This window comes from Salvelinus sp. IW2-2015, linkage group LG8 (assembly GCF_002910315.2).
Source record: "Salvelinus sp. IW2-2015 linkage group LG8, ASM291031v2, whole genome shotgun sequence".
Taxonomy (NCBI): domain Eukaryota; kingdom Metazoa; phylum Chordata; class Actinopteri; order Salmoniformes; family Salmonidae; genus Salvelinus; species Salvelinus sp. IW2-2015.
The window spans coordinates 24,832,387-24,852,642 of NC_036848.1; the positions used below are offsets into that span (position 1 = coordinate 24,832,387).

General features: G+C 43.3%; 1 protein-coding gene across 1 annotated transcript in view; it reads right to left on the bottom strand.

Moving 5' to 3' along the window:
* The window catches only part of LOC111967632 (protein diaphanous homolog 2-like), a 622,518-nt gene that overhangs the window by 93,328 nt on the left and 508,934 nt on the right, over positions 1–20,256 (bottom strand). Inside the window, 1 exon segment of the mRNA XM_023992819.2 lies at positions 8,902–9,066. Coding sequence (XP_023848587.2) covers positions 8,902–9,066 — 165 coding nt within the window.

Here is a 20,256-nt window from a genome sequence, read left to right on the forward strand (position 1 = left end):
ATTGTTATGCCCAGAAAGTACATTTAGTTTTATGACAGGGGACAAGCAATAGTTGTTTTTTTGCATCCATGGACAGTTTATAACTTTTTTACCCGGTCATGCAAAAAGACAAGCATTGACAATTGAGATTGACAAACTGAGATTGACAATACCATTCAGGTACAGGGAGGTTGTGCCACTCCTTGGAACTTCAAAAGTAGAGCAGTGCATGCAGTGCACGAAGGCCAGAGATCATTGGACATGGTTTTTGATCAGATCAATATTGAGCCAGGCTAGGATAAATATGAAATCGTTCCAGAGCAGTGCTCTGAAACAGAAACTGAAGGAGTTCATGTTACAAGTACATCAGCTGAAAGGTCATTTCCCTGTCTGAAAAGGATTAAAAACCTACATACACAATCGTTGTGGACAAGAGAGACAAAAAAAATTAAATGGAAGAGGGTGTACTGCATGAACTTAAGTCCAGCGGAGTTGGCTACTGTATTACAGAGTCATTGACCATTTTTTAGCATGAAAGAGAAGAGGATGGTATTCTTCTGCAAGTAGGGTAAATCAACATGTTTTTTTCTCTTTTCTCTTGCGCGCACACGCACACACACACACACTGATTGATTGGACTGAATTGTTTTTGGTGTTTTTAAATTGCTAATGTATTAGACTAGGTATATTGTTGATGTTGTTGAAATGTTGAAGTTGAAACGGTTTGTGTTGTCATCTTCGCCGTAAGATGATGAGTAGCTAGGATTCCATCCAATTGGCGACAAATGTTAATGCAAATATTCTAAAACGCACATTTTCCCACCAGTGGTGTGTTTCCCCAAAACGGACTTATTGCGGAAAAAAGTCGTATTTTCAACTCTATTAATAGTTTTGTCACAAAAACTGTTGGGTTATATAGCAAATGTGTATGCTCTGGTCTTGGCACATGTGCTCTAGCCAAAGGCTCACAAATACAGAAGAGGGTGTAGGCTGTGCGGGTAGGCTAGTCGACATGATAAGAATATTATAGATAAGAGCGAGAATATTTCTTCAAGCATTAATCATCATGTCATTAGAATAAGACCTTGGATATTTATTGAAAAGGCGCATCAAGATCAATGTACACCTTCACAACTCTGTGAAGTGCAGGTGAATAGATGGCAGCATTCGCGCAAAACTGAAAGCACGAAGCACCGCATTTAACCACGGCAAAGTATGGCAGGATACAAACACGGTAGTCGTTCCCTCCGCAAGGCAATCAAACAGCCAAAAGGTCAATATCGAGACAAAGTGGATTCGCAACTCAATGGCTCAGACACGAGACGTACAGTGGTTGCTCCACTAACAGTTTTGTGATTATGCTGCGGTACTTAGAGGTAATTTGTGGTTTAGTACGGTACCCTGCGTCACCACTTCATTGCTCCAGACCAGCGCAACACGGGAGAGTTAGAGCACTGATTATACTTTTGGGTCCTACTGTGTTTCTAGCTGACAATGAATGGATGATATAAACCTAAATAGAAAATGAAAAATGAAAATGATAATTGTGTACGACTTCAGTGTTACTTACTAAAACTAAGATTTTTATTCATTTGTTTTGTTAGGATTATTTTGCTCTTACTCTAGTACTGTAGTCCACTCCCGACCGGTCATGTCGTACAGCGCCTGAGTGGTGCAAAGTCTAAGACACTGCATAGCAGTGCAAGCTGTGTTGCTACAAATGCTGGTTCAATACCCGTGCTGTCCTTGACAGGGAGACCCATGAGATGACTGTAGGTTTTTGGTTTCTCTCCTTCTAAAAACAGAAATAAATAATTCTAAATAACAAACTGGCTTTATTTACAAATTAGTAACAATGTCTCACCCCATATTCAAGAATGGCCTTTTTCTTGCTCATTTTATGTTATTTGGAAATAACGAAATCATCTCCAAAATATTGTTATTTATAACACAGTGATTATCATTGATATTAATTTAGAATTATATATAAGCCCCTTGAATATTCTCACAGATATATTATATCTGGAGGACAATATATATTGGTCATGGCTCTCGAGTGGCGCACAATGGGATTGCCTTGCAGTTCTCCAGCTGTATCCACTGCAAAACTTTTAGGGGCATTGCACTAATAATGGCGCTGACTAGTGAAACATTCCCGCTGTTCTAGCAGGTAGCTGGACAATATACTTGCCTAGATGGAGGGCAGGGGGAAAATTCTATCATCAAATGTATTTCTAAGTTAGGCTCTAAGTTAAGTATTATTATTATTATGTATCACATCCAACCGTGATTGGGAGTCCCATAGGCAGGTGCACAATTGGCCCAGTGTTCCTCGCCCTCTAAAAACAAAAATACATATTTCGGCCTTTACAAATATTATTTGGGCCTTTATTCAGATTACAATCGCTCAATTAATCTTTTTTGAAAACCTCCAAAATAACCTCCAAAATATCGTTATATATTATCAAGTTGATGGCACAGTCATATAGCCGGCACCTACATAAAGCTGAGTGACTCACTCATTCATGGCTTTGGATCAAAATAAATAAGTACCAACATTCTTTATGGTAGTCTTTAATAAAGAAATGTTTTTGTCAACCTGACCTGGACACCATGTACAGTTTTATAATAGCCCATTATGGCCTATTAGCAGGACAATATACCTTTACCAACACATCTCAGTATTTTGATACTTTGTGGATGGGGCCTCCCCTGTGGCGCAGCTGTCTAAGTCACCGTATCGCAATTCAAACTGTGTTGCTACAGATACCCGTGCTGGGAGACCCATGAGGCGGCTTTTGGTTTTAATTTATAAACCTCCAATCCTCTATATGTAGTTATTGGTGGAGAGTCACGTCATATTTTTCGATATATACTGTAGGCCTATCGTAAGCGACATGAGTCTCACTAGTGTTGAGTAATGTGCTGTTAAAAGTGGTGTAGGTCTTATTTATTTAAAGAGTATATTGAAGTTAGAAGCAATAGGATTTGAAGCATTAGCCTACAACTACTTTAGCACCGTTTTGCGGTGCTCTAAAACAAGCATGGGGACTGGTCTTGATAAATCAATTATATTTTTATTTTGACTGAATCTCCGCTTGGGTATTGGTTAGACTACAATTATGATATAKAAATGTTATGCTCTTAGTATAACCTTTATTTAACTAGGCAAGTCAGTTAAGAAAAAATTATTATTTACAAGGACAGCCTACTCCTTCCTCCCCGTCGAGGAATTGAACCCCGGTCTCCCAGTGCCGGCGCATGACACAGGGATTCCTTAGCTAAACAGCCCACCACTGTAGCCTACTCCCAACCATCACGTTGTACAGCGCCATATTTTCCATTCCACCCTAACGGAAACCCAGAGGGTTTTTCTTGGAATAGAAACACCATAATATTAATCAATCTTAATATCAGTCCCATATACTATGTTCTTACAAAACAAGGTTTTAAATTCTCTAGTACAGCCACTATTGAAGGCTATCAAATGCTTCTCAAAAATGTAATCTGTTGGTCAAACTAGCACTAACTAGCRATAATGGTACCAGTGGTTGGCACTTAAATAACGTGCCATAGAATACTGCGGCACTACACAAGCTGTGCTGCAGTACGTTGCAACTTTTAAAGGACGGACCACCGTATGTGGCAGGGTTTACAATCAATCACGGACTATAAAAGGAAAACCAGCCACGTCGCGGACACCGGCGTCTTGCCAGACACGCTAAACACGGTTTTTGCATTGTCATATATTGTGCATATTTAATCCATTGTAGAATAAGGCTGTAACGTCACAAAATGTGGAACATGTGAAAGGGTCTGAATACTTTCTGAATGTTGTGGTTGAATTTATTCTGCCACTGTGTGACACTCTTTTGGAACTGTGTCTGTGAAACGATGTAAGCTACAGTGGTTGCTCAACTAAAAGTTTTGAGATTATGCTGCGAGACTGAGAGGTAATTTGTGGTTTAGTACGGTACCCTGCGTCACTGCTTCATTGCTCCAGACCACCGCAAGGGGGAGTTAGAGCACTGATTATGCTTTTGGGTCCCAAGACGCTTATGTGTCTCTAAGTGACAATGAATGGGTGACATAAACCAAATAGAAACTGATGAAGGATGAAGCAGGTGATTGAAATGAGAACAATAGTGTAAGAATTGCTATTCCACTGTCCTGGATATTTTTTTGTTTATACTCAACAGTATTACTTACTAAAACTGTTGTTACATTAAGGTTTTTATTCTAAGAGAAACAGAAATGTTCAATTATATTCCATGATATTCTTAAGATGTGTTGACTGAATATAAGCACGTGATGTCTTCTAAATAATCAAGTTGATGGCACAGTCATATAGCCTCGGCACCTACATAAAGCTGAGGGAATCACTCATTCCTGACTGACTCATCAAATCAAATCAAATTTGATTGGTCACATACACATGGTTAGCAGATGTTAATGTGGGTGTAGCGAGATTCTTGAGCTTCTAATTCCAACAGTGCAGTAATATCTAACAAGTAATCTAACAATTCACCAACAACTGCCTAATACACACAAATCTAACGGGACGGAATAAGAATATGTATGTAAAAATATATGGATGAGCGATGGCCGAGCGGTATAGGCAAGGTGCAATAGATGGTATAAGGTACAGTATATACATATGAGATGACTAATGTAAGATATGGTAACATTATGTGACTCGTGATCCATTTATTAAAGTAACCAGTGATATGAGTCAGCCTCTCAGCAACCTCTCTGAGTTAGTGATTGCTGATTGCTGATGGGCATGAGATGGGCATGAGCTGTTTTGATGCACCTGTACGGACCTCGCCTTCTGAATGGTAGCGGGGTGAACAGGCAGTGGCTCGAGTGGTTGTTGTCCTTGATGATCTTTTTGGCCTTCCTGCTGCTGTAGGTGTGTTTGCCCCCGGTGATGCGCACCCTCTGGAGAGCCTTCCGGATGAGGGCGGTGCTGTTGCCGTACCAGGCGGTGATACAGCCCGATAGGATACTCTCGATTGTGCATCTGTAAAAGTTTGTCAGGGTTTTTGGTGACAAGCCACATTTTTTCAGCCTTCTGAGGTTGAAGAGGCACTGTTCTTCACCACACTGTCTGTGTGGGTAGACCATTTCAGTTTGTCTGCGATGTGTCCGCCAAGGAACTTAAAACATTCCACCTTCTCCACTACTGTCCCCTTGATGTGGATAGGTGGGTGCTCCCTTTGCTGTTTCCTAAAATCCAATATCATCACCTTTGTTTTGTTGACGTTGAGTGAGAGGTTGCCCTCATCTCCGAGTGCCTCATCTCCTCCCTGTAGGCTGTCTCGTCGTTGTTGGTAATCAAGCCCACTACTGTTGTAGGGAGGGAGTACAGGAGGGGGATGAGCACACACCCTTGTGGGGACTCTGAATTGAGGATCAGAGAAGTGGAGATGTTGTTTCCTACCTTCACCACCTGGGGGCGGCCCGTCAGAAAGTCCAGGACTCAATTGCACAGGGTGAGGTTGAGACCCAGGGCCTCCAGCTTAATGATGAGCTTGGAGGGTACTATGGTGTTAAATGCTGAGCTGTAGTCAATTAAACAGCATACTTACATTCCTCTTGCCGAGATGGGATAGGGCAGTGTGCAGTGTGATGGCAAATGCATCGTTTGTGGACCTGTTGGGGCGGTATGCAAAATGAAGTGGGTCTAGGGTGGCAGGTAGGGTGGAGGTGATATGATCCTTGACTCGTCTCACAAAGCACTTCATGATGACAGAAGTGAGTGCTACGGGCAATAGACATTTAGTTCAGTTATATTTGCCTTCTTGGTTACAGGAACAATGGTGGCCATATTGAAGCATGTGGGGACAGCAGACTGGGATGAGGAGTGATTGAATATGTCCGTAAACACACCAGCCTGCTGGGCTGCGCATGCTCTGAGGACGCGGCTAGAGATAGTGTCTGGGCCAGCAGCCCTGCGAGGGTTAACACTTTTAAATATGCGTGACGTGGCTGGTTTTCTTTTTGTAGTCCGTAATTTCCTGTAGACCCCATCTCGTGTCTAAACAGTTGAATTGCRACTCCACTTTGTCCCTACACCGACATTTCACTTGTTTGATTGCCTTGCGGAGGGAATAACTACACTATTCGGCCAAACTCACAGTCCTGTTTCCATGGTTAAATCCGGTGGTTCGCACTTTCAGTTTTGCTTGAATGCCGCCATCCATCCACGGTTTCTGGTTAGGGTAGGTTTTAATAGTCACAGTTGGTACAACATCTCCTATACACTTCCTTATAAACTCACTCACCGAGTCAGCGTATAGATCGTTATTCTCTGTGGCTGCCCGGATGTATTTGTTCATTTCTGAAGAATGGATATATTTAGATTTTCAAGGGGGTAAAAGCAAATTGCTATGATATAATCCTTAGTCATTGTATTCAGTTCAATCCAAACACTACTAACTAGCTATTTGAAAATGGTGGGAGGTAATAGCTTAAATACAGAGGCCTTATGTAGAAATAATGTTTACAATAAAATACAATCAATATCAGAGTAATACAATACATCATATGCTACGATATCATTCTTAGTCATTGTATTCCTTGAAATGGTGGGAGGTAGCTAATAAGTCTAATACATCATTCTTCTTTTTACAATAGAATACAATATACTAGTCACCCTCCACAGTTCCAAGCTCTTCAGAGTTTTAATAAGCGCAGGCCTCAACAGACTTACCACACCCCTCTACCTGCGTAAGACCTGCTTGACTGTTTGACGCACCGAAGGAGGAGGCACTGTCTTTTTCTTTCCGACACGTACACTGGCACGCTAATGAAAGTACGTTTAAAGGGGATAAGAAGCTTCCAAAGTCTCTTTTATCAGTGTGGAACTTACACTCTTCCGTGATACATTATGCATTCCATTCTCAGGCACAGGCTGTCTCCCAAATGGCACCCTATTCCCTACATAGTTCTCGCCTTTTGACCATGGTCTTGGTCAAAAGTAGTGCACTATGTAGGGACTAGGGTGCTATTTGGGAAGTGCCTACAGTTTATGTACGGCTTAATCTGTCCTATAAATCCGCCCCTCCGTCGTCAGGCTCCCAGGTCTGTAAGGCAAATTTCTTTATCTACTCTTAAGACGGTGCCAACTTTCTTAAATCTGAGACAGCTGCTCTTGCTCTTGGTGTAACACACCGAAAGTAAAATGGCATCAGCCATGGATTTCACTAATGGTTTGAGATAGAAGTGTTTGTGAATTGAAAGAAGCTTTCCTTTCTAAAAACTGTTTTCAGTTATCGTGTCCCCACTGCTGTTGGAATGGTTCACATTTGTGTTCTCTCACGAGGAATGGAGAAACATGTGTTTTTGATACCTCATGAGTTTTCAAGTACACTCTAAGACAAAAAAATATGCTATCTAGAACCTAAAAGGGTTCTTCGGCTGTCCCCATATAATTCCAGGTATAACCCTTTTGGTTCCAGGTAGAACTATTTTGGTCCCAGGTAGAACCCTTTTGGGTTCCATGTATAACCCTTTCCACAGAGGATTCTACATGGAACCCAAAAGGGTTCTACCTGGAGCCAAAAAGGGTTCTACCTGGAGCCAAAAAGTGTTATCCTATGGGGACAGCCAAAGAACCCTTTTGGAACTATATTTTCTAAGTGTACAGTAGAACTACACTTTACTAAAGTCAATGGACACTAACGTACCTCAGCATTTCTCATCCATGATTACTTCAACGTAGCAATAATAAAACTCAGGCAGAAATTACTTTTGGGTCGTTCCAACGAAATGGATGCCTTTTGAATGTGCAAACTTCTAAGAAAGTATCTTTAAAATCTCTTCTTTCAACATTCAATTTCATGAAATATATATTTAGCCTACGGAAGAAAACTTTTTTTCTCTCCCATCTCAGGCATTAAAATCCTATGAACTAAGAGCATTTTATCTGCATTTTTAGCACACCGTCTGTCAACCCTATGTAACCGCCTAACTATTATTTAAAAGCATGTTTGAGATAAATCCCACATTTTCCCATTGATCAAGTATAAATAAAGTCACCTATCAAACTGATACAGTCACCATTGGGCCTTTAATAGGGTTGACAATAAAAGGGTTGAGGTTTTAGGTGAAGATAACTCCTCATGTGGTGAAGAGCATGGGACCACGTGGTGTTCATGAAATTAGGAATTATACCGTATGTTACACACATAATGAAAGTTAAGTCAAATTCAAGTTTTCCTAACATTAATTGAGCGAGGAAGGTTGATGTGTTGAGTTCAACCACCTCAGTCAAAGATGATAAAGCACCTGCTGTGAATAATTTAACTTGGTGGAATGGTTGATTATTTTAAATTGTTTTAAAATGAGGCATCCCTCATCACATGAATAGAAATAAGAATCTTCAGAAATGACTTTGTCAAAGCAGCAACATGACTAGGTCTTTGCAATGATGGTGAAACTTGGATACATTTCAGGATTAAGTGGGTTGAAATCTTCCTAGAAGTGACACAGGGTTGGCGTAGGGACATGTCAAAGTGATGCATTTTGGCACTTTAGCAAGCCTTCATTCTAATAAAACATATGATGTATTGAATTCTCCATGTGGTCTATACTAAAGTGCACTTCATTTAATATAACAGGCTAATAACACTCAATATTGGTGCATCATTTCTACAAAACATTTCAAAGGGACGCAAAATACACCCATTTCGTGGAACGACCCCTTTACTGATAACAAATTAGAAAAATAGAGGAAATAGAGAAAAAACAACACGTTCGTGTTTGTATGTGTGTGTGTGTGTGTGTGTGTGTGTGTGTGTGTGTGTGTGTGTGTGTGTGTGTGTGTGTGTGTGTGTGTGTGTGTCATGACCGTACAGGTAAGATATATTTTCCATCTTTTCCAAAGAGAACAACAACTTGTATATGTGCAGTACTCACCACAAAGAGGGTGCGGAAGGAGGCCAGGTCACCGAAGAAGTCTTCGACGGTGAGGACGTGGGGGTCGAAGGCGTAGTAGCTGCCCAGGCTCTCATATAGCTTCTGCATGTTCTTGTGCATGGTGGAAAGCTTCTCGTATTGCTCCCGCGAATGCTTGGAGAAGCCGTGAAGGGAGGTACAGTCAAGGAAAGTAACATGTTTTTTTTAATCAATAGAACTCGATTCAAATACTTTAATTGTGCCTGATTGAGCTTGCCTTGCTCAATAAACCAATAGAAAGGTCCCCAAACGTTAAACCCCACACATCTGGCACTCCAGGTGAACTGATACTCCAGGCAGACTCATGGAAGCGCTCAAAGTATGTGAACCCAGGTCCAGTACTGGTACAACAACACGACAATGATACTTCATAACACTTTTGTCACCATTATGTGTGATGTCACACAACAATAAACAGTCGTCATTAAGCAAATGGAGAAACCTATAACTTCGCATCATTCACTCGCTTGTAAACCCACCCATGCAGGGAAAAGAATAGCGGCGCGAAAGCCAGTGCTTTCCAGACAGGAGAGGTCAGAGAATGTGTGTTGTCATACCAACAATAGAAAACCATCCCTGAGCTAGTTATCAAACCACCACCATTCACTCGTTTGTAAACCCACCCACACAAAAAATGCTAAAAGAAAACATTTCACACAGGGAGAGGTCAGAGAAACTAATGTGTGTGTTTCAATAACCTCTCCATCTCACTTTGGTGTCTTTGGCACCATGGGCTAATAGTATGCGGGCCAGGAGTAATAGGAATGTATTTTGTAGTAGGCCGCAACACAAATGGCTGTTGGAATAGCTGATTTCAGTCATTGTTCCATAGTTTCTCCCTACAAGAGAGGGGTTGGGTCGTCTTGAACCGCGGCCCATGCCGCACTGTGTAATTTACAGAGCAGATGAAGCACTTTCTACCGGGTGAATGGCTATTAACAGCTGCTCCTGTCAGTGCAGCATTATCCCAGCGGCCGCTGAACGCATGGAGACCAGACTCTGGTTGTTCTTTGCCACAAACGCAGATGGAAAAACACACAGTGTGACAGTGTGTGAGATGAGGTGAAAAGCACACCTCTATTGAACACACTTTGCAAAACCAACTTTCAGCAGGCATGGTGGCAGGCATGATACACACACAGCAGTGTGACTGGACACACACACACACACACACACACACACAACCACTACGGAGCTCTCACTGTCAGCAACACACAACAACACTGAGGATTATTAGACACAACACGGCATCCAACACCGCCACTGTTCTATCAATCGCTTACATAATCCTTCATGTATCTACCTGTATCTCCTGATCTATGCATTTGTGCATCTGTCCAAGGCTGTCTAAAGCTGATCTACAGGCCAATGGGCTGGGCTGTGGATCTATGGATGGGGCTGGTGTGTATGGGATCTATCAGGGGTTCTATGGGGGATCCAATGGGGATGTGATGGCTGATCGGGGGCCTTGCTGCAGCCGTGTCCTCGCCGACGTTGGATCAAGCTGAGCGGGGATGAAAGCAGGGCCGGCGGGAGGCGAGACAAGCTGGATTAGCTCTCAGCGGGTCAGTGTTTACTGGACCTCAACAGCAGCACTGGCAGTGGCCAACGCTACAGCCCACACAGCCTGGCGATGATAGATTTATCTGGCTGATAGATGTGTCTTTATCTCTCTCTTCATCTCCCTTTCCCCTTTTCTGTCACACTGTCTATCTCGCTTACTCTCCCTTTCTCTCGCTCTCTCTCTGTCACTTTCTCCATTTCTCTTTGTGTTCCTCTATCTTTCTTTTTATATATATTGTTTCTCTCTCTTTCTCCCTCTCTCATCAGCTCCCTTTAAAGATCAAAAGAGCTGGATGGAAGGGTGTTTACAACAAACCTTGTTTCCACACATCCAATCTCTCAAAGACGCCAACTTTCAACCAAGTTGTACAGTAGTTCTATTTCTAGCCCATTAAGGTCTGGCTAAATCACATTAAAGTCCTTCTTCACCTTAAAAATGTCCTGCTAAACCACAATATGGTCCTGCTTAACCAATGTTCCTGAATATTTTTCTCTCCCCTTCACCAGCTGTAAGCAGCACTTTTAGTGTCACGTGATAATGAGCCCAAATATTTCATCAAATGCACTAATGGTGCAAGGTTTGAGTGTTTCACACAAGTGCTCCCACTCACTTTGTCATATGATTCTAGCTTAACACTAGAGCCAATAAAGCAGTCAATTTGACTGCTCACGAAGTCATGCTCCCTCCATTCTTGACTTTTCCTAAATAAGTCTATACAACAAACTGTCGGTGTTAGAATCTTAATATCACAAATAGAACTGGAGTTATAACAAGTTATAGGAGGGCATGCCATTTCTTGAAAGGGTTTTCCACGTTGCCCCTCCTTCTCCCAACAGTTGTAAATACCTAGCTGATAATTGCCCTGATAATTACTTCGAAACTGACCCTAAACTATACCAAAACTAATTTCACAAAAATAACAACAGATTCAATAAATCAAGTAAAGTATGATGATGAGAAAGGGGGTGAATGGGTGAGTTGATGAGCTCCCGAGTGGCGCAGCGGTCAAAGGCACTGCATCTCAGTGCTTGAGGCGTCACTATAGACACCTTGGTTTCGAATCCAGGCTGCATCACAACCGAAAGTGATTGGGAGTCCCATAGGGACACAATTGGCCCAGTGTTGTCCGGGTTTGGCCGTCATTGTAAATAAGAATTTGTTCTTAACTGACTTGCCTAGTTAATAAAGGTTAAAACAAATATATATGAGCGACGGGAAGTGAATGATGCATAATTCTGTAATTACCAATAGTGAATGAATAACAGGGCGGGTTCATTCTATTGTACTGATCCATTGTAATTATAATCTTCAAATGGTATGTACCCTATATCAGTCCACTGAATCCAAGTAGTCTTATCGGTCTATTCTAGCCTACTCGGAGTAGGCTACACAGTGAGAGTGTGCGTACATTTTGTTTTGGGTACTTTTTACCCCTTTTCTCCACAATTTCGCGTTATCCAATTGGTAGATACAGTCTTGCCCCATCGCTGCAACTCTCATACGGACTCGGGAGAGGCCATGCGTCCTCCGAAACTCGACCCTGCCATGCCACATGGCTTCTTGACACACTGCTCGCTTAACCCTGAAGTCAGCCGCACCAATGTATCGAAGGAAACACCATACAACCGGCGACCGTGTCACCGTGCATGCGCCCGGACCGCCACAGGAGTTGGAGGCCAAACCCTCCCCTAACCCGGATGATGCTGGGCCAATTGTGCATTGCCTCATGGGTCTCCCGGTCATGGCTGGCTGTGACACAGCCCGGGATCGAACCCGGATCTGTGGTAACGCCTCAAGCACTGAGTGTGCGTAATTGTACATGCTGAACGGCTTTCAATATCTGGGAAAAGATCCACATCGGGCAGCAGGAGAGAGTGTCGGAGAATGTGGTGATGAGGCTTGTGGAACGTCGCGTTGGCAAGTGGAGAAATGTAACCTTGGGCAATTTCATCACTTCACTGTCATTGGCCGGGCAGCGCAAAATAAGGCACCTGCACAGCCGTTGCACAGTACTCCACAACGGTGCTGAAGAATGACAAGATAATGTGGACACGATAAAAAGAGAACCGGAGACTATTACGCACTACAACCAAACAAAGGCATGTCAAAGTGTGTCAAGGAAGTGAAAGTTATGACGATTTGTGTCAACTGTTAGGACAAGGGATAACAGCTCACTTACATTCAACCAATGGCATTGCGTGAAGACGCACAAAATGTAAACACGAGGCGACAATAATTGACTATTTTTGACTGCTGCTATATCAACGCTTATATTAATTATAATGCCATTAATGCTTTTGTGCTGGTTTTCACTATTTATCAAGGCCACTTGGTGCTAAAAATGATGTTTAGGCTACTGATGTTTTCATAATTTGACCACGCTTATTGCTGACTATCAGTCTTGGTGGTTGGGGTATTTCGTTGATTTTGTAATTCGAAAAATAAGCTGTTACCGTGTTCCAACACATACGCCTTCCGTTTCATAGTTGTAACAAAGGCACTTCACCAATAAAATGCATAGAACACTTGAATTTGTGTTTTTGTAGCCAGCCTACGGTAACATGAACTAATGAAAATGCTATAGTGTTATTTTCAATACAATAAAAACACTATTCTAATGTTACCCAAGGCCTTCATAAACACAACGCAATTATTATTTTTACGCTAGCATATATGAAATGTATTAATTACACTGTTAGAATGTTGCAGTCAGAATGACTGCTCATTAGCTTGAAGGTGGTTCCCTTGAGGCCCACCGATTCAAGTGTTCATGTTCAACCTAATAGTGCTTATACAATTCAGGTTATGCAAGTTTGGTTCCAAATATAAGCATTATTACAACATTATTATGATATATTTCAACCAAACAGTGAGATTAGAGAACAGAGTGTGATGGTGAGGAGTCGTCGATGGCCTATGCTCGCTGGGGAGAGACAGGCTGAAGTAAGTCAACCGTGAGGATGAGAAGTGTTCATAACAGGTGAATGGATGATGCAAGCAGGTGAGAAAGCTCAGGTAACTGTGCCTGTGCTGTTCACTTGGCTTTGCTGTGGTGTGGCATGCATTGATTGCTGGGCCACTTGTTGTTTAGCATGAGTGACTGAGGTATCTACACCAGAGCAGTGAAGGGATGCTGTCCGTCTGTCTGGGTGCCTGTCCATCCAGCTGGCTGCTTGTCCCTCTGTCTCTCTGTCCTTTTTTGTCAGTCAGTCAGTCTGTCTGTCTGTCTGTCTGTCTGTCTGTCTGTCTGTCTGTCTGTCTGTCTGTCTGTCTGTCTGTCTGTCTGTCTGTCTGTCTGTCTGTCTGTCTGTCTTGTCTGTCTTGTCTGTCTTGTCTGTCTTGTCTGTCTTGTCTGTCTTGTCTGTCTCTCGCTGGGGACTGGTGTTAGGCTCAATGGGATTCAGCGACTGTTCTTTCCACATCAAAGACATGTCATACTGACAGTATCTGACACCTGACTGTCCTACAGTAGTGCCAGCATGCAGCCTTCTCAAACAAAAGAATCTCTCTCTGTTGCTCTGCTATTCTCTTGCTTTCTCTCTGCTGGTCTCTCTCTCTCTTCCATTGTCCTGCTATCTTTTTTCTCTTTCTTATTTTCTTGCTTCCTTGCTATTTCCCCATTCTCTCCATCTCAAAATCACACACACTCACATACAGACACACATTTTTCTCTCCGTCTTTCTTCCCTCTCTCCCTGCTCCCTCTCTCCCTCCTCATTCCTCCCTGTCCTCCCATATTCAGAGAGAGAGGAAACTTTCAGAAGTGCTCTCAGCACTCACTGTGCCTGTTTCCTGTGTCACCTGGGCTTCAAAAAGCTCTGAGCGGAGAGGGGTCTCAAGGTAAAGCACAACGCAGCCTCCTCTGGCAGCCAGGCTCTGCCTGTTTGTCAGTTTCCTCTCATCTCCCTGTCTCTCTCTCCACCAGCTGTCCTCAAAGGAGGAAAGGAAAGGCTGCATTACCTCTGCACTGCGCCTTACATCACTGACGCAGAGCAAGATTCATTGTTAGGGAGTTGTAGTGGGCTGATAAAAGGGATGTACTGGATATATATATATATGGATTAATGGACTGGCTACTAGACTGTCCAGTACTCAGAATATTACATCACTTTCTAGATTCCTAGAAGAATATACTAGTTCTTTATCAGCTCTGCCTGCAATTTGCTATGTTGCTATGTTGTCCCTTACTTTTCCTTTTGCATATCATCTGGACAATCCTAGATGATCTTAACTGAGCTATCAAAATTCAAGAGGCTAGTCAGCAATAAAAAAAAAAATGGAATCATTATTGGATTCTTAAGGACATTTGGCCCAGTAGAAAACTGTGTTCTGTCATAGTCGGTCTGAGCCCACCATTCCTCCACTCTCAGCCGGCTAACGCCTCTCCGTCTGTCCCTGTCTAATGCCTCTCTCCCTCCTCCTCACTCCACCTCAGCACCACCAGGTCACATCCAATCCCATGAGTTGGCCTGGGCGCTAACGCCCTGTGACAGCCTCCGCGGTCTCTGCCACGGCCCGTCACAGGGGGCTGCCAGTCTGCTCCAGCTAACGTGTGGCCTCCAATTCTGTCCTGTACACAACACAATACAACAGGCTGGTACTGGTTGGCACCGGCCCCATCACGGCCATACCCGGCTCACCTCAATGTTGCTGTCCAAGGGACATGTCCTGAAATGTGGGGCCATGTTAATGGTGTTGGACATGGTTTATGGTGCTGCCCGCACGGTCTCCTCCCTCTCTCCCATCACTCTCTCTCTCCATCCCTCTCTCCCTCCCCCTTTAACACTCTGCTGCCTGGCTGGATAGACTGTGTCCAGTCTACTGGGCAGCCACAGTGTAATTTGGCTCAGAGGGACACAGGGGATAAAGAAGCCTGGGTAGGAAAAGCTCAGGTTTAGCGCCGGGCCTCCAGAGTACCAGGGTCCAACAGGCACATAGGAAAAAGCATTAAATAAACATTAATGGAACTGGGTTGGAGGATATTTATTAAGCAGGCTTTTTGGCCCCCTCGCCGACGAGAGTGACGAGCACCATTTGAATAACTCTTGCACGCACACAGGTAAACAAACAAGTCAATTTATGTGGCCATTTTTTAAATAAATGTTCCTGTTGTTTTTCCAGGGGAAGTGCGTGTGTGTGTTTTTATTTTTGAATGGTTTACGACAAAACCAAGAAGTTGAACAAGGTCGAATCCCCCCAAAAAAGCACTTGGCTTTCAGGCTACGGTAAGTCTGACTCGGTGTCACGTTGCCGTGTGCTAAAAACAAGGCCTTAATTGTGGCTTAGYGATGATGAAAATACCCTTTGCCAATGGTAAATAYACTGATAAATAGTGACTGATTAAACAATACACACAGTAATGAGGACCACTTTGTTTCATAAGCTCAGAGTTCAGGTCTGGGAAGTTTGTGACAGCATACCAGTAGATTAAAAGTGAAAAGAAGAGTTAGGTCATATACAGATTGACTCACAGAATTGTTTCCTCATTCTGAAAACTTTGTGGACCCAATGTTCTGACAGATATGTCTGACTGACTCTAGCACTGCAGAACTGTATCAAGAATGTGGTAGGTAAGAAAAATATGTGATAGTCAGTTTTAAAATATACTCTRTAGGCTGGCTTTTTTTCCTAAAAACATTTCTCACAAACTGCTTTACATTACCTCTACCTACACCTCCAAAGAGGAAGCAGCAGCACAGTGGGGGGRAAAAAACAGGAAAAGCTAATTAAGAAACCTAGAGCACAACCAGACTCAGGTGTGCCTGCAACTGTCTGAACTCAGAATTCTAGTCAATAACAACCAGAATACTTCTCCAACTCCCTAAAACTCAATTTGAATGTAGGAAAAAGGTTTGTTGTGCCCATGAAAAGAACACAAAAGTTGGGTTCATTTCACACAGTGAAAATAATTAAAATTGTACCAAATTGAAATCCACAGCACTGTAAAACTCATTGAAAACTGCTGGACGTTATCCAAAGTAATTAACAAAACACCTTGGACATGCCATAGACAACATTTTCTTCCCCCATTCTCATTCATATTGCTGTCCTGTCTTCCTATCTCTTTCATTCTCGACTTTTCTTTCTTCTCTCTCTCCCTCTCTGCCCCCTCTCTCTTTCTCTCCTTCCCTCTCTATCTCTCCCCCTCTGTCCTTCACTTCCAAGAAGGTGAGAATTGTCTGATAGTGTCTCTCCCGCCACTCCTCCATGTGTAATTACGTTTCATTGTACGACTGCGCGAGCAATCAGAGCACATCTTCATTTAGCGGTGACCCCCCCGTGAAAAAGGATGGAAAGGGAGCACAACCGAGGGAGTGGTCAGATGACTGAAGAGGTACTCGTTTACTCCAATGTATATTGACGAGGATAGTTTGGCTGAGGAGAAACCTTTCGTCGGCATCCCAAATGGCACCCTATTCTCTTTAAAATACATTACGTTTGACCGGGTCCATAGGCATGTGGTAAATTAGTGCACTATGAATGAAATAGGGTGCGATTTGGGACACATCCTGGAGATTATTGTTAGAAATCAGAGAAAAAGACACGCACAAAAACGCTCCTGGATATTGGCTCCATTTATAATAACTTAATCAATCAGGATGGTAGGTTGGTGGTTGAAGATATCCCTTTAGTGGTGTGGGGGCTGTGCTTTGGCAAAGTGGGTGGGGTTATATCCTTCCTGTTTGGCCCTGTCCGGGGGTATCGTCGGATGTGGCCACGGTGTCTCCCGACCCGCTCCTGTCTCAGCCTCCAGTATTTATGCTGCAGTAGTTTATGTGTCGGGGGGGCTAGGGTCAGTTTGTTATATCTGGAGTAACTTTCCTGTCTTATCCGGTGTCCTGTGTGAATTTAAGTATGCTCTCGTCTTATTCTCTCTTTCTTTCTCTCTCTCGGAGGACCTTGAGCCCTAGGACCATGCCTCAGGACTACCTGGCAATGATGACTCCTTGCTGTCCCCAGACCACCTGGCCGTGGTGCTGCTCCAGTTTTAACTGTTCTGCCTGCGGCTATGGAACCCTGACCTGTTCACCGGACGTGCTACCTGTCCCAGACCTGCTGTTTTCAACTCTCTAAGAGACAGCAGGAGCGGTAGAGATCTCTTAATGATCGGCTATGAAAAGCCAACTGACATTTACTCCTGAGGGTGCTGAACTTGCTGCACTTCGCAGCAACTACTGTGATTATTATTATTTGACCATTCTGGTCATTTATATGAACATCTTGGCCATGTCTGTATAATCTCCACCCGGCACCAGCCCAGAAAAGAGGACTGGCCACCCTCAAAGCCTGGTTCCTCTCTAGGTTTTTGCTAGTTTTGGCCTTTCTAGGGAGTTTTTTTCCTAGCCCACCGGTGCTTCTACACTGCATGTGCTTGGCTGTTTGGGGTTTTAAGCTGGTTTTCTGTACAGCACTTTGAGATATCAGCTGATGTAAGGAAGGGCTATATAAATACATTTGATTTGATTTGAATCATAATGCCAGTGTGTTCATTCAGTGAATTAAATAATGAAGAACTGTGAATAGAATTGCTTATGAAATCATGCACATTTAGAACTTGACTGAGAGAGATGCCAGGCTTAGCATCAATTAGCTACCCGGAGATGTTAAATAACAAGACCGGTACAGAAACACACAAAGGACTAGGAGTATAAAAAGGTGTACAGTATAACGCCGAGCTGGATCTGTCAACTACACAGTAGTACACACATGCACGTGCACAAGCATAGAACTAATGAAATGAGGCTTTTAACTTCTCCATGTACATTGGGTCTCTTCCTTAATGTCCCTTATCTCTGAGTAAGGCTGGCAGCTGAGAGTCACATCTGATTGCAGATCAGTGTCTCTGGCAAATGTCCCAAGTGCATACAACAGACTTACACGTAGAGATACAGACACAGTCAGAAACACAATAACATTACAAGTACACCATGCACAACCTTTCACACTTTAAGATCAGAAACACAACGTACCACACACACACACACACACACACACACACACCACACACACAACACAACACACAACACACACACACACACACACACACACACACACACACACCACACACCACACACACACACACACACCACACAATGTTTTATGATTTCAGAGGTACTGCTAGGGTTGCAAAGCATCGGAAACTTTCTGGTAAATTTCCAAGAATTTTTCAGGAAATGTTCCATGGAAGGTAAGCCCTGGAATTTTGGGAATTTTTGCTTAATTCATCAAAAAAGTTAGCTTACAACAGTGAACCTTTCGTTGTGGGATACACATAAGGCAATTCTAGGTCTGTTGGATATAGTTTGGGTAAACTATCCCCAATTCAATGGAATTGCACCCTCTGCATGCGCAGTGCATTCTTCCATCACATTGCAGCGCACTCTCCCCATCCACATCTGCAGGCTGTTCTCAAGATCTTGCCACTAATGAGATGCTAATTGAGCCCACACGACTACCTGTCTGAGGCCAAGGACTACATGCTTTCCGGTAAGTTTTGATTACAATACTGGGTGGGTGAATATATTTTTATCTGACAATACAGTGGGGAGACAAGTTTTGATACACTGCTGATTTGCAGGTTCTCCTACTTACAAAGCATGTAGAGGTCTGTATTTTTTATCATAAGGTACACTCAACTGTGAGAGACGGAATCTAAAACAAAAATCCAGAAAAATCACAATTGAATGATTTTTAAGTAATTAATTTGCGATTTTATTGCATGACATAAGTATTTGATCACTTACCAACCAGTAAAGAATTCCGGCTCTCACAGACCTGTTAGTTTTTCTTTAAGAAGCCCTCCTGTTCTCTACTCATTACCTGTATTACTGCACGCTGTTTGAACTTGTTACCTGTAATAAAAGACACCTGTCCACACACTATCATAAACAGATCTCAACCTCTCCACAATGGCCAAGACAGAGAGCTGTGTAAGGACATCAGGGATAAAATTGTAGACCTGCAACAAGGCTGGGATGGGCTACAGGACAATAGGCAAGCAGCTTGGTGAGAAGGCAACAACTGTTGGCGCAATTATTAGAAATGGAAGAAGTTCAAGATGGACGGTCAGTCACCCTCGTCTGGGGGCTTCCATGCAGACTCACCTCGTGGGGCATTCAATGATCATGAGGAAGGTGAGGGATCAGCCAGAACTACACGGCAGGACCTGGTCAATGACTGAAGAGAGCTGGGACCACAGTCTCAAAGAAAACATTAGTAAACACTTACGCCGTCATAGATAAAATCCTGCAGCGCACGCAAGGTCCCCCTGCTCAAGCCAGCGCATGTCCAGGCCCGTCTGAAGTTTGCCAATGACCATCTGGATGATCCAGAGGAGGAATGGGAGAAGGTCATGTGGTCTGATGAGACAAAAATAGAGCTTTTTGGTCTAAACTCCACTCCGCCGTGTTTGGAGGAAGAAGAAGGATGAGTACAACCAAGAACACAATCCCAACCGTGAAGCATGGAGGTTGGAAACATCATTCTTTGGGGGATGCTTTCTGCAAAGGGGACAGGACGACTGCACCGTATTGAGGGGAGGATGGATGGGCCATGTATCGCGAGATCTTGGCCAACACCTCCTTCCCTCAGTAAGAGCATTGAAGATGGGTCGTGGCTGGGTCTTCCAGCATGACAATGACCCGAAACACAAGCCAGGGCAACTAAGGAGTGGCTCCGTAAGAAGCATCTAAAGGTCCTGGAGTGGCCTAGCCAGTCTCCAGACCTGAACCCAATAGAACATCTTTGGAGGGA